Source organism: Pterocles gutturalis, unplaced genomic scaffold (genome assembly GCF_000699245.1).
Source record: "Pterocles gutturalis isolate BGI_N339 unplaced genomic scaffold, ASM69924v1 scaffold46881, whole genome shotgun sequence".
Taxonomy (NCBI): Eukaryota; Metazoa; Chordata; class Aves; order Pterocliformes; family Pteroclidae; genus Pterocles; species Pterocles gutturalis.
The window spans coordinates 1-16,195 of NW_010099526.1; the positions used below are offsets into that span (position 1 = coordinate 1).

General features: G+C 37.8%; 1 protein-coding gene across 1 annotated transcript in view; it reads right to left on the bottom strand.

Annotated features, from left to right (window-relative positions):
* Positions 1–4,039: 4,039 nt before the first annotated feature.
* LOC104464002 (AT-rich interactive domain-containing protein 2-like) overlaps positions 4,040–16,195 on the bottom strand; it is a gene marked incomplete at its 5' end in the record, with an annotated part of 30,711 nt that continues 18,555 nt past the window's right edge. The window contains 5 exon segments of the mRNA XM_010076549.1: positions 4,040–4,192; positions 12,031–13,201; positions 13,203–14,874; positions 15,256–15,455; positions 15,905–16,039. Coding sequence (XP_010074851.1) covers positions 4,040–4,192; positions 12,031–13,201; positions 13,203–14,874; positions 15,256–15,455; positions 15,905–16,039 — 3,331 coding nt within the window.

Genomic DNA, 16,195 nt, shown 5'->3' on the forward strand with positions numbered 1-16,195 from the left:
CCCCCGAGCCTGCAGCATTGCAGGGGGTTTAGTTTCAGTTAACAAGAAAAGTATTTGCATTAAGATGTTTGACTGAACAAACTGGGCTGAGCAGTGCCAAGAGGGAGATGACCTCCCATCAGAGACTTAGAGCAAGCAGCCAAGGATGAAGCAACACCTGAAACCTACAGTGTTCAGTTATGAACAAGTTCAAGTCAGAACTCTCAGCACATGAATAGCAGATCAGTAGGCGGTTTGACACAGCCACCTCCTTCCCTACTACTCATTTCAATACTATTATGCAAACATATTTACAATCAATATGTAGGACTAAGTGTACAGCTACTGTTACCTGAACCCCACAGAGGTGTCAAAATCTCATCCAGAGAGAAGTCTTATTATAAACTGAAACCTACTGCAATAACCACCTGTAATACAGTGACTACCTGCCACATAAGTAATAAATACTCCTTTCTTACAAAGCATTTATTTTTTCCATGCCAGTGAGCTTCTGCTGAAGGGAAGCTGGGAAGGAGAAACACCTGCCTCTTGCTGTTGGTCCAGACAGCCCATATTATAAAATGAAAATGAAATATTTTACACCTACATTGGCTCAACAGAAAAAGTTGATGTTTCAGAGGACAGAAAGATCTCTTTCCACAATCAAGGGGAAAGCCAGTATATAAACGTATGCCTGACACAAACCTATTTATGAGTAATTCCTGGCATGGATGAAACATATTTCATGGCATAAGCGAAACCCAAAATGTAGTTTAAAACTTTTTATTCAACAGGGCAAGGCTTTTAGAAAAATAAAGCTATTTTAGCTACGTTGTATAATACATTCAGTGTTATACTTCAATCACTGATCTAAGAAGATTCAAACTTACTACCACTTTGCACAGAAAAACTACTTTTCCTTAAAGAAACACCTAAACATAGTAATAAAAAAACCCCTTAAGTACTGAGAACACAGTCAGCTGAGTCTAGACTCGTGTTTTCCACTTAATTTCTCGATCATTCTGCTCAGCTGCTGAACAGATCATTAAACTAATCGCTGACTTGACAGGCAGTGGATTCAATAGCATTTCCAATTTACTTTTTAAATACAAAGCAATTCAAGGGCAGACATCTCCTGCCTACCTGTGAAACAAAATAGCAGCCTTTAAATTCTGATGAATACAATCGTCAGTACTTGCCGACAGCCGAACTTCAGCAGAAAACACCTACTTTCTGTTACATCCTCAATGCAAAGTAGTGTGCTGACTGACACCTTTTAGAGTTTTACTTCCACTTCAGATACTAAACCTGAATACATCTGCAAGAGACCAATCATTACAACTATTTGCATAAATGGGCCTGATCTGGTTGTGGTCCTCAGACACTACTAAATCTGTTGCATTTTATTTAAAAATCTTGTTACAATGTTTCCTAATTAAGTTCTAAAAAACAAAACAGCAGAACCCACACCCACACCACTGGAACATTGCTGATGGCAGCAGCCAAGTTAGTGGGTAGGAAAAGAAAATACTATTTTATTTATTCATATTTATTATGATTCTCAATCAAGTGTTTTTGAAGGCCTTCACTGCCTTCTGCAATACATCCTGGAAGGGAAACTTAATGCTAATATGTTGTGACAATTAGACTACAGAACATGCGTAGAGAAACAGGTGGAAATGGCTTATCAGACTTACCTCCTGTCATATCTTTCCAGTTAATTGTGAACACTATGAAAGAAAGTGTTCTATCATTCCAGTATGATGAACCTGCCCACTTAATACCTAGGATTCTAAGCAATCGTGAATGAAAACAAGTAGTGGATGTAAAGTGCACAAAGCAGACAAATGATGCACTCAAAGGAACCTTGTTTCCCACTTAAATAACTCAATAAAAACATCTAAGATTGAGAGCTATAAACAAAACAGTTACAATAACAGGTTCCAATTCCAGACTTTTCTTTAAGTCCGTTAGAAGCGGGAAGCCTACAGGAGATTTGATACTCGTGTTTTTAACCAGGCTGTTGAAGGAATATGAATAAACAACATACATTTGAGGAAGATGCTCAAATTAACATTTTGGTTCTCTCATCACCACGGAGAACGCTGAGTGTAATGTTTATCTAAACTGTTTTTATGCTGGGACTAAAATAAATATTTTAAAAGTGAGAGAGAGCATATGAACAAGAGCTGTGTGTCACATGGACTACAATCCACCAACGCAAAATCTCTGAAGGCTTTTCAAAATAATAAAACTTAACCATGAACAAAAACCAGTACAGTAACAAGAGAAATTAAAGCGACAGAAATAGTATACTATATCTATGAAATAAAACATATAGACCAACTTGTAAAAGATAGGCCTCGTAGCACTTAACTTTGTCTCAGGAAAACTTACTGGAATAATATTTTAAGACAGACTTACAGAAAGATTGATAATGTAAGGCAATCATAATTGTACTGTTCCTCCTCCTGTCCCAAAATTTGTCTGCACATATTCACATCCTAGTTCACGTGTCACATCAGCTTGTTCCAAGGTTGAATGTCACCTCAGCTCTACACATCTTATCCTACATAACTTTAGACATAGAAGAAAGTTGTTGACTAACTTGTGCTTCAAAGCTGTAGTTCAGCAAACTCTTTTCAAGACGGCATAAACTGGCAGGGCTTCTGCTAAGAAACCGCTCCAGCTTTTAATTTCTACCTGAGTACAATCCACTCTTCTACCAACACAGGTGTTCATGCATCTGTTGTGCAGCCAGTAGAGTATGGCTTTACGGTTATATTTACTAGTAGTAAAGAAGTAAAAGTAAGTAAAGCCTTACATGTATTTCTTATATATAGAAATGTCACCTACCAAAGGAGGAAAAAAAAAAAAAAAATCATTTTTAAGGTGAAAACAGAGCAATGATTTAAAAAGTGCAAGATCTCTATAGTACCTGTCAGAATCTTACCTAAAATCCGCATGTCTTGCATTGACTTAATGACTGTTGAATTATGTTTGTAAGGAATGAAAGAAGCAGAAATTACAGCTTCAGGGGTCTACAGATTAACTGTCCTTCAGTATTCCTGTAATTCTGTGCAAATGCCTAATTTTCACCATCAGTTCCAAAGACTGGAACTTCTCCATCATTTCATCCCAACTTTCTGAATGTCTGCACACCAGCTCTCTGCCAAATCAGCTCATCTTTATGTTCCCTTTTTCTTGTCTTACAGCAATGAAGTGTCTCACCGTTTTTCATGCCCACTCTAATGTTCTGCAATTTCTCTCACTGTTTTCAAAGTGGCTGTTTGACAACTACCTTTGTTTTACCAATCTGTAGCCTTCACTGAAAACTAAGCATATTCACAAACCAATGTGATTTTAAAAATCAGTGCGAAGATACTGATACTGATAACAAGCGTATTATCATGTTTTTATAAGCCTACATCCAGAAGTCTGCTAGCTCACTCCTCTCTCTTAAGGACAACAAATAAAAAAAAAACAAACCTGCTGTCCAGTCTTAAGGCTAAGCTTATTTTTACTTCCTTTCATGACAATGGAGTCCTGTGGCACACGAATGGTATCACAATTACTAAAATTAGTTATAATCTAAATAAGACTTTGACCAGGACATAGAAGTGCAACACCCTGCTCTTGCAAAACTGGAAACACAAGAAATATTAAAAGCTGGAAAACGCAAGAAAATGTCAAGACATGATTTGCAACTGGAGTACAGTAACTTTTTGTATTTGCAATACAGAGAACAAGCTTTAGAGCTAGGAATTTTATTTTTACCTTAACTACATGACAATATTTTATTTATTACTGAAGAAACAATATATTAAAAGAAAGCCACATAATACTAATTTTATGCTCTGATGTACACTTGAGAGCACTTAAACATCTTGCACTCCCCCAGCTCAGCTTCAGCTTCCTCAACACTTTTCGCTTCTTCTTTTCCCCACTGACAAAGTACAAGGTAACTTAAGGAAACAGAATTGATAGGACTTGTAGAGTCACCTTCTATATACAAGCACCTGTTACATATTAGTAAAAGGTAGTTAAATAAAGGAGCCATTTACTTTTTACAGGATTGCCACAGACACATGAAGTTCTGTCCAGGTTTTTTCATTTGCTCTGCATGCTGACTTGCTGCAGTGTACGAAGGTGGCTGCAAATTGATCTGCTGGCCCTGTACTTGCACTGTTGGTATCGATGTTGCAGGTGTGCTCTGTAGAAAAAGTTAAAACAGTTTTACACAGGGTTTATTTCAAGACTCGACATACAGTTTACTGTGTGTTCAAAGATCTTTTGCTTTACACTTTAATCAACCACAAGTTTTCAGAGTTTAGCACTTTGAATAAGCATTAACAGACACAATAACATGAGGGACATACAACTTTTACACTGTAGTATTTACGCAGAAGTTTCTAATATTCAAATTACTAAACCTTTTACCCAAATTCACATACAGAATTATGACTGCAAAGGAATTGCTCAAGGGCACTAGTGGAGAAAAGATTAGCATTGTTTCACAAAGGCTTTATTTGTTCTTTAAAAAAATAAGAAAGTATGCAAAGTCAAGGGGTTGCAATATCACCAGCACAGGGAGTAGTTTGCTTTCCTGTGTAAATGTAGGATAAAATATTGCTGAAATAAGTAAAATGAGCACTGATACAACTAAAACTGCTTTATGTTCTTTGATGGAATTGTTTTATGTGCCATGTTAGTACACATCAGCCTGTGTTACAGAGCAAGTAAGGAAAGGTAAATTGAACAATGCTGAAGAAACACCATCAAAGACCAGTAGGCTCAAACTATGATGCGACATTTTCTCTATAGAACTTGAAAAATTATGTAATTCTTCAAGCTCCTGTAAGACCAGACCACATAGGTACCTTCCCACAGAACACCACATGCCCAGAATAGAATACCTAAACATGCCATACAACTTGCATACAGTGAAATATTTTTCAGAAAGAAAAAAGATGTTCCCCTTGCTTCCTTGCAATATTACAAGACAATTATTTTAACAGTGAATAACAATGATCTGAAAAGTGACCTAAAAAAAGATAAAAACAAAGCCAAAATATGTCCATTCTATTTATTTTTCTGAATAACAGATACTGAATGCTGAACTTTGCTATTTCAGAACAGTGTTTATGTGAGAATACTATTTCTCTTCTTTCTTTTTTCCTGGAAGGCTCTGGCCAGCAAGGTGCTTATAATGATGATGACAATAAAAAATAAGCTTTTGAATATTATCTAGGAATGAAGACCTAATACCCTTTTCTTCTGTTAGAAAAGACTGCAACGCTCTTTCAGAGACGCCAAACAAAACTACTTTCAAGTCTGTGTTTAAGAATATTATAAAAGAAACACCTTCATGCTTCTTTTATAGTATTCTTAAACACTGACTTGGTGCACATAATACTCTGTTTACATCTCTACAGCTTTGTTATTGAATAGCTTTAGACTTTAAGGAAACAAACAGCTAAATGCAACTTCTAACATTTCATCTGCATATTGATCTTAAGTTTTCTTCCTGCTGCTCTCTATTGGCATCGTGCACAACAGTCACATAAGCTAAGAAGTTAGTAACTGTCATAGATCATACAATGCTAATAACATGACGAAAAGGACACCAAAAAGGCTTCATCAAAACCAAAATACTTCCCATATCCAAGCCCAGATCCTGATAAAAATAAGGCAAAACTCAGCCAAACTCCTGATCACAGCACAACTATTATATGATGCCTGTGATTCATGTGTGCAAAAAGCTGTGAGAAAAGACTCGAGTCCATTAGTCATAACTACAAATTATTTTGAATTCAGCAACGATTTTAAGCTAAATACCTCTAAGCTATTTTACAGATTGGATAATGAATCTTCACAATATATCTTTTAACAAAAAGTTAACACAAGTGGAGCCTTTTAAGATCAACATCCCTTCAACAAGGCATTTTTCAAGTGAAGCTTAAAGTAAAATCATGAAGTGTTAGCAGTACAGTTTGTTTTGCAATCTTCACTTGGCCTCCTAATATCAATGCATTATGATGGTCTTTATGCAACTTCTTATCCCTATAGAACTTCTATCTCATTTAATGTGCTGGAGAGAGTGAGCTTATTGAATTTATTCAGTATTTCACTTAATTCTCTTCCTTCAATGTGTAGTTCATGCATTATTTGCTCCATTCTAAGCAAACCCTGCAATTAATCCAGAATTATGAATTTTCTGAAGGGTTCTTCTGGCAAGATCTCCTACTGTCTCATTTTAAAATTGTTTATTTTAAACAAAGAGGTCTAAGACATACAATACAAAATGTTACATGCTGAAAACAAAAGAGGGAAACAAATTTTCAGGCCAAAAAGTTAAAATTCAGTTTCCCTTCCCATTTCTTTCTATCCTTTTTTACTTCAGTGAGGGGGAAAAAAAAAGTTGATAAATTGAAAAGAACTGTGTAAAATAACTGTCGTTGTTTAGAATTCTCTTGTTTTTGCTATATTGCAGAGTAGTTTCGCTCAAGCTTGCAGCATTAAATGGTTATAGCTTCCATGTATTTTAAGTCACACTTATTGCTTGCCTATCAACTGTGCTGAATATATTTTAAAATCAATAGACAAAGCAAAGCTATGTTTGTTTTCCTCGGTTTTATTTTAGAAACATAAGTTCTGTGTTTGAACACATCAAAGCTTTCTTCTCTTCGTTCAAGAGATGAGAAATACTGCTAATTTTTGTTTTCTTTTTTTTCGCCTCCTCTATTTTAATGTATTAATTTAGTAATGCATGATACATGGGACCACTAAAATAGGTACAGTCTTTGTTCTTCAGAAATCAAACTTCTTTTTTTCCAGAAATGCACCTAGAAATACTTGCTATGTGCTACTTAGTTTACAGTACTGCCATGCAATGACTACATAAACTCACTTCTGTACGTTAAAGAAATATGACAGACTTTTTTTTTTTTCCCCTAATAAAGTCTTTCTGGGAGAAGTAACATTGAAAATTATTTCACCACGGCATAAAGATTTCACAGAAGTTCTTCCTCCAGCAAAAACATTTAACGATTCCAGGTTCCTCAAGAAATCAAATGCCTGGTACTCTAGTACACTTGACAGCACTTCATGCCATCTTTTCATAATCAGACATCTCCATGATATGATTTGCAATTGCCACCACTTAGCACTTTTGCAAATCAGATATCACTGAGTCGGGGGACTAAGAGGTACCTCTAGCAGCATCACCTATCTCAGTATGGTTTTCACTGAACTCTTAAAACTACATAAATACAAACCCTTAATGCCTTTACAGTCTACTTACAAAACAGGTATTGCAGCCTCCTTTCAATAAACACAAGCAGATCTTATCTCTGGACCGGGTGACTTCAGATTGAGATACAGGGAGTGGGGGGATGGAAAGTCCAGCATAGTAATTAAAACTAAAAGCCAGCCTAAGAGCTTTCTGCTAACTATAATGGACTGTTTACAAAAGATAATAATTTATTTTTATGCACAAGAGCTCCTCCATTTGGGCACATGAGCTCCCTGTGTGGCAGGTGTAACAAACCTTACGGCTTGGGGTCAGAAATGGTCTCCACCTCCATTTCCCAGAACCAATGGTGCCACTCCCTTTATGTATTAATTAATGGATAACTCTATTTTAGCGTGATACTTGCCCACTTTATTTAAAAGGTCTACTGTGCCATCAGCAAAAGAACACACTGCAGACCAGTGTGACAGGGGTCCTGTTGACATACAGAGCTACGTGCAGTTTAAAAGCATCAGGCTGTATTTTTATTCCCACCATTAGTAGTGCACACCCATAGTAAATACATTTAACTCAATAATAAACTGTTAATTATCAGTAAAAATATTTTTTAAAGTATCATAGGATTTACAGTTTGGTATTACAAAATTTTATGTTCAGCTTCTTCACGATAATGAACATATATAATAGGGTAACTTATAAGATGAAAATTAATATATTAGGATTTGAGTGTGAGGAAGAGCTGAGGTGGATGGGTAGGCACTAAAATGAATGTTCTTTTCTTGTTAGATTATTGAAGTTTAAGTCTCCTTGCAACAGTGTGCTTCACAGGTGAAGAGCAATAAAAGCAGAGATTCTGTATTTCAGTACTTCCAGCTGAGAAACTCATTTGCTCTGTAGCTAGGAATAAATTACACCTCCTGGAGTTACACATCTGCTTTCTGGTGCATGGTAATTCTCAGCTTTCCAGTCAACAGAAAGCAGGAGCAAATAGTTAAGGCAATGCTCACAGAGTTTTTGCCACACCTAAATTTCCACACAAGCATGTTTCAGGTGGGCAGCCCTAAGAGAAATGGGTGTGCACTGTTCACGAGGGGATGACAGGGATGAGCAGGGAAGTGACTACTTTAAAAGCCAGATAAGGCAATCTGTATGAGATTTGCTCACTTCTAGGAACTTGGCATGGCATCAGAGCATTCCTTCTCCCTTTCTTGTCCCAACTGGGACAAACCAACATGGTTATTTTCAACAGATGTTTTGGCGGCGTTTGAAGAGGAGTAACAAAAAGTGGAAAAGAAAAGAAAGTGTACAGGTAGGTAATTGCTCATTTCTTTTTCACCCACTGGTTCAGCACAATGCCTCAGGAAAGCAATAATCCAGGAACAGGGAACTTCAAAATAAAAGGAAGCCAAGACAGTCAAGTGCCAGTTCTGTCTCCTCTCAGACTACATTTCATGAGCTTACAAAATACAGACGGAGATACAAGAAAAAAATTGCAACACTTTGTGTATCATATGTTCCTCTTCCGACATAACCCAGGTACCCGTAGCCCAATTTTTTATAAAAATGCAAAAAATAGAAAGAAAAATCTTTTAAAGTCAGTACATACATAGTTATTTTTAATGAGTTCTGTCGGGGTGTACAATTAACATGGAATAATCACAGAAGAAATCTGTACTTATCTAACTGGATTTTGATAGCACTATATGGACTGTCCCATAAACAGCAAGTATATAATTTTCATTATTTTAGTAGGCCATTTAGATCAATATTTCCATTCCCATGCATACAGTACTAGCCATTTCAAACTACCATTCATAACACGAAAGAAATCTCTTAACTTTAACATTCCTTTAAGGATTATTTCACTCTTTTTCTTGCTTTCCTCAGTTTTCAGGTTGCTGTTCCCTTCCTCCCCTATTTGTTTCCCCTTCCTTTTTGTCAGTTCAAGTATCTTCCCTTTCTCCTCTCTGCAGTTCATGATAACCGATCCTGCTGTAGTTGCATAAGCAATACTCTCCTCCCTCTTCTGTCCTCTACATCTCCTTTTCCAGCCTTCCTGTTGGGGGTTTTAATTTTATTACGAACTTTCTCCTTCTCTCCCTTTCTCACTTCTCTGAAATACAAGTTCTAGTTTAAAATAAAATTTTAAGATGACAAGCAAACAGGAAATCACACACTAACAGCTTCAACAGCTATGTCATTTTGCCATAGCTAATATCCTTTTATTTCCTGCCCCTCACCATTTTTCTCTATTAAGTTGTATTTATAATAAATTTCTTCCTGATTGCAAAAAGAACCATGTTCTCCCATTTCTTCTGACAGACAGCCAGTATACATTAGGTACTGCAAAGAGGATAAAATAATGCAGATGCTCAAGTGAAAAAAGTGTTCCTTAGCTGCTGCTTTTCAAAAAGTCAGACAAGAATGCTGTTTATCGTACAAGGAAAGCTCTTAAAATGGGAGAGAGAAAACAGGAGATTATGCAGGGCCTAGCCTCAAAAGAAGTCATCATTAAAACTCAAACTGAGTTAATGAGAATTTGGCTATATCTTAGTATTTCTGGATGTCTTAAAGATACTCCTAAAAGCAGACTCAGTATTGGAAATACTTAACATCTGCTTTTCCAGTAAAACAATGGCTATTGCAGCTGCTCAGCAGTTTTGGGGGAAAAAAAATTAAAAAAAAAGCTGGCCAGAATGGTTTTGGTACTGTTTATGGTTCAACACATTAATTTTAAAGAAGTGGTAAAGATCCTTAAAAGTCTTAAGCCAAACTATGATGTTCACTACATCTGAACAGAGTCCTATCAAGTGGGTTCTCTTATAAGTCAGTACTTAGCATTAACATGATAGCCATGATTCATAAATCACCATATGTAATAGTTAAGGCAATTAGCTAACAAATTAGATTGTTCACCAAGATCAAAACTAATAAACTCCTTTTCTCCCATATTCCTGTAATTCGGAAGAAAGCAAGGGCATCCTATGAGCCAGCTTCCATAGAACCAGACATTAAACAAAGTTATTTTGATCTGCAAATCTGCACCAAGCGTATTCAGCTGGCAGCATTTCTTTTTGTACAGGTAATGGAAAATTTAGGAACTATTAATGACAGTGATACTTGTGATAATATAAAAAAGAAACTATCAGCACAGAAAATGTTATTTTTTTCTTATCATGATAGAACCACTAATACAACACACATTTAATAGTTAACTGTATTAGTCTCCTCTTCCAAAATTCTGAAAATCTTATAGCTGTTTGAGACACAACTGAAAATTCTTGTCAGCCACATGTCCAGGGAATAAATAAGCACAGATAATATTTTTTCCATCCCAGAGACATAGCCATACCATTTTCTAACTCAGCCAAATCCTGAGCAACGCTATAACAGAAACTCAAACTTTGTAACAGCTAAAGACACTCAGCTGGCTTTTTTTTTTTTTTTTTTAATCGACAATACAGAAAATCTAGTTCATTCTCACTATGCTGCCAAAAGACATTTTAATTTTGGTCAATTAACTTCTAGTTAGAACAAAGAGAAACAGCGTTATCAGAAAAAACAGATCTCTCTGTGATAAAACCTAAGTGAAAATTTACATGATTTTAAAGACATTTTAAAAACATAGTGTGGCAGCTAAAAGAAAAAAGAAAGGAAAGAAAAAGAAAGAAAACTTGTTAACCGTTAGTCCTGATTTCTGACAGCTAGATGAAGGAAAGTCAAAAGAGCTTTCAACAGAAACCTAACTTGACACAGAAAATTAAGTAGCACCAGCCATCCCTTGTCGAATTTTAAGTTTCAGTTCCATTTTAGTCCATAAGGTCTATACCTGCTACCCCATCAAAACTAATCAAAAACTCAACTAAACCAACAAAAAAGGAAGATAAGAACTGTCTTAGCTCAAGGTCAAAATGCACCTACACCCAAGATTTCATTTCTCCTCTCCACAGTCTGACAGAGCTCTGTGACTGCCAGACCTACTGTTCTATTATTTTTGCTCCTATTCAGGTTATGAATGTTTTTTGGAAAGGGATTTTCTGTCCATGTACAAAGCTAAAATAAATTACAGAGACAGGAATAATCTTAAACATGATTATCTGTACTTATGCTCACATAACTGATAGCAATACCTCATTTGTACTAAAATGGTTTTAAAAAGTTCATCCAGAAAAAAACCCACAAAAGCGCCCTCTCCAAAGTCTGTCAATCAGAAAAAAACCTCAAACAATGCATACTGCATCAATAAAATAAACATTACAAATATTTTGCGGTAAACAAACAGAAATATTTCAACAAATTTACCGAACAATACTTTCTCCTCCCTGTAGCCAATGTCCAAAGCAAACCTTTCAAGACCACCTTTAAATGCAAGAACTTAACTAATTTCAGCAAGTTGCGGTAATTAACTTTGAAAAGAGACATACTCACCTCTCCATTAGCAATAAAGATGAAGAATAAAGTGCAAAGCAATTCTGTCATTTTTACAAGACTATACAACAAATCATTGTTGTTTTCAGAATGGTTAATCCTTTGAGGAAGAAATTAATGAGGAGAAGTTCTTTCCTTACTATGCATTATCAAGCTACAAACTATTTTAAATTCCACTACTGTTACCGACGTCAAAGAAGCATGCAAACTACTAGAACTTTAGTCCGTAAAAGAACAGAAACCATAGTTTTCTGAATATTTTAAACACTAAGCAAGAGATATTGACGGAGTTTACATTTTCACCCACATTATTTCACAGCATTAGTCAGAATCACAGTTGGAATAAACATAAAAAGAACACTGCAACATACCTGTGTGACCATGCTTTGTATATACGTGGTTGGATGCTGCTGCTTTTGGTGAACAGCACTTTCTATTGCTACTTTCGCTACAGTGCTTGGATCCGCTCCAGCTGGCACAGCAACCATAGTTGCACTGCAACCAGCATTGTTGGGGTCACTGATTGTAACAATTCTAACTCCTACTTTATTTGGAATTCCTGGAACAGTTTCCCTGTCATTATCCTCTGCTGGCCTCTTTACAGTTTTGCATTCTGCTGTGCCATTAGTAGACCGAACTTCGGATGACAGGGTAGACTGGGACACTCTAGGTCCTGAGTGTGGAACTGCTATGATTTGATGCCCCTGTATAACAGAGGCTGTAGATTGTGGTGAGACAACTACACTTGGGCGTTGCTGAGGCACATCTGAATTCAAACTTGAAGCTAGAGGTCCATTAGGTAAATCAGTGTTGGTACCACTAAGTTGCTGGGTTAACAGTTTTGCAGCCTCCTGTGTACCGCTTACAACAGGTGAACTACTCAAAGTTAATACAGGCCCATTAGAAATTCTTTCCCCTTGATCACCTTTGGCAGTATCTTGCTGCGTGGCATCCAAATTCCCTTGTTGTTCCACTGAAGATATCTCACCATTTCCTACATGATTGGAAGTTTTGTGATTTGGAATGTTTTTGCTCAAATGAGAACCATCTCCTTTATCAAAATCACAGATTCCATTAACTAGGGGCTTCTTCAAATCACTTTTAATTTCCTGTGCGTCCATTTGTTCAAAGTTCTGCTTTCCAGGAGCTCCGTTCTCACCCATTTCTAATGATGGCCCATTACTGACTTGTGAGCACTGATTGGCCTCATTCTGAGTTTTCCCTGAGTTAGAAGGAGGTAGACTGGAGTCAATATACTTTCTCCCATTTAAAAGACTTCCCACCTGCATTTCATTTTCTTTTGCATCCCCATTGCTGGTGTTTGCAGCTCCTCTTCGGCAGGAAGGATTCTCCATAACTTCAATTTTACGTTCATGAATGTGTAAACCTGTTGCTTCCTTTGCTTCTTCCTCCTTTTGGCAAATTATTTTATCACCTTTGAATGGGGGAGCAGCAGTACACGGTGATTGTCCAGCTGAAGGTGCTTGAGTAGCTGGAAGTGTTTGCATCTGTAGCCCAACTCCTGTCTGTGCTCCACTCACTGACAATGATCTGAGTTGCATTTCCCTGACTCACAGTTGCAGTAGCAAAACTCGTATTTGGCACAACTGTTATCGTAACCTGGTTGCCAGTAGTCCCTTGGAAAATAGTTGCTGGGCTGTTTGAGATCAACTGACCTGGCAATATCTGTAAATTAGAAATGGGTACTGTTTGTACTGCCCCTTGGGGCTGGATTGCACCTGGGACCAGCTGAACATTTTGCTGTCCAACTAGCAGCTGCTGAGCTTGAGACTGTCCTTGAACTCCAAAACCTGGTGCCTGGTTATTGGCCATCTGATAAACCACCTGAGGGCTAGGAGCTCTTGCATTGTTAGGTGGAGGAATCTGTGGAGCTGGGAGTATAAGCTTCCCCCCTGGAGTAGAGGGGCCTCTTTTTGGAAGAAGCAGTTGTTTTATCAGACTAGATTCACCCGAGTTAGGCTGGCCAACTCCTGTATTAGCTTGTGGTGACTGAACTTGCATTTGTATTGGTTGTTGTACCTGTACCTGCTGCTGCGATGATGCTGGTGAATGTTGCTGCTGCTGCTGCCTCTTTACAGAAAGCATCTGGCTGACAGTAGGAGGGGGTCCTTGTGACTGAGGAGTGGTAGATGAAGGTGACATAACTGTAGGGACTTGATTATTTGTAACCGGACCCGGGGATGGTGAAGAAGATGGAGTAATGCTCGACTGTCCAGTCAACTGGACAGCTTGGCCAGGGGGAATAGAAGCTGGATTAGCAAGCACTATTTGATGAATGGCTGGTGCATATGTTTGACCTTGCTGAGCTGGCTGGCTTACAATCACTACACTTTGCTGGGATGGTGGTGGAGGCTGCTGCTGTGACTGCATCGGCTGCTGTACCACGGCAGGTGGAACTTGCTGAGACGGCAGAGGCTTTGGTGCAATATTCTGAAACCCCACCCTAGATGTTGGTGGGTTTTGGACACCTGCTATTGTAACCACCTGCCCAGCTGCTACCTGGAAATTTTGAACTGTGGTGGCAGAAACAATGTTAGATGCAGAGGTTGTGACGTACTGCTGTGGTGCTATGATGACTGTATCTTGTTGCTGGTTACCAGCAGAGGACTGCTGAGATGATGTCTGCCCAGGTTGTGATGTGTTGATTAGCTGCTGACCCTGTGAAACTGCTGAACTGCATGCTGGTATGTTTTGTACTCTGCCAAATATATGGCCCTGAGGTACAGCTTGCTGAATTACCGTAACAGGAGTGCCTGAAGGTATCTGTCCTGGTACCACTGCATGCAGTGGAGACTGTTGTTGAATTACAGGTTGGTGGTGAAGCAATGTCTGCGAACCAACAACAGTAACAGACGGCTGTTGTCCTGTAGTGCTGTGGTTTTGATTAGAAGCTTGTGGTGCTCCTCCTACAGCAATAGTAACAGGAACTGCAGACTGGGGAACAGAGCTCTGTATTACTGTGGCCTTCACTATGTCACAGGATATCGGACCTTTATTCTGCATAACAGTCACCGGAGCATTTTGTTGCTGCTGTGTATGAACAGAAGGATTTTGTGGAATTCGAGAAACAGTCTGTGCCACAGTATGAACACCTTGAATTGGAAAAGACATCTGTGTTGCTGTCAAAGTTGAAGACTGGTTAATAGGGGTCCTCTGATAGTGATTTCCTACGCTTGGTAGCCCATGCGGGATTCCTGTTGAAATAAACGCAGTAAAAGTTTGGAAGCAAAAATTATTTCAAAACACATTAACATAACAAATTCTTAAAAATCCAAGGCTTGAATTTGTACTTCTATATGAAGCAGTTTCTTTTCTCAGCTATACTGCATCTGAATTAACAATGCATCAACAATGGCTTATCTGCTGACTGACAAGTTTATGGGTTACACATCAAATACAAAGCAGAATGGCATGCAAGTACATACTGCAATACTATTCCTAACAATATTGAATAAAATCAATCAAAAACTGTGGCCCCAGCTTCCAACACTTTCCAAGTATTTTCAGAAGCTTTTGTCTTCTGTTGTCATTTCAGAATCAATGCAAAATATTTGATATTTAATTAATTTTAAAACCTGCTGGCGAAGGAGTTGAAGACACATCAGGAATTGAATCAACCCGGACAACTGGGGTAGACGAAGTTGGTTGCTGCTGATAGTACATCTGAATGGGAAGTGGTATAGCTCTCCTTTTCACTCCTACCACGTGTATATGTGCTTGACCATTGTTACTTGGATCTTCTACTCTCTTCACTGTATGATTTGGAAAGACAGTTCTGCCAAACACAACATAAATCTATGTTAATAAACACAATAACTCAATCCTCTTACAATGTTTTTGCTTTAACTAACTGCTCTAGTGTGCAGAGTAACTGCACTAATGCCTGCATCTTTGCAGTACAGCAGTGTTCACCATTGAGGACAAGCGGGTCCACCAGACAGTTGGCCAAGATCTCATACAAGCTAAGCAAAAACTACAATACCTCCAAAAACTACTTTGGAAAGACTTAAAAGGACCATAAGCAGAGAAGGAACCTATCAAAGGTTGTGAAATAGAATGAAATAAAATTAAACAAACTCCAATCATTTGTTTCACTTAAAATCCCCAAACCGGATGTCTTTCAAACTCAACTTGGTAGATCTTTTCCCAAAGAAATCTAAAGCTACAGGTTAGTATTGAGCACATACAACTGCTTCTTTATAGTTGCATTAATTTTTGTCTTACCGCAGACATTTATAAAATCCAGTTGACGTCAGGATTCCACCTCGAGCTAATTTACTACAGGTCGAGAGGTATTCAGAGTACATTTCTGCTCGAGAGACTGAGCAATCAAGATTCAGCTCAAAATGTGCATTCAACCTGAGGACGAAAAAATAAACTATGAAGCAAAACAGACAGGGAATACTTTTAGAAGGGTTCTTAAATCACTTTTCTCTGTATCACAGAGACTTTTAAGATGTGATAACAACATGGAAAATGGCATTTTAGTATACTGTCTTGTCAAATACCTGTTCC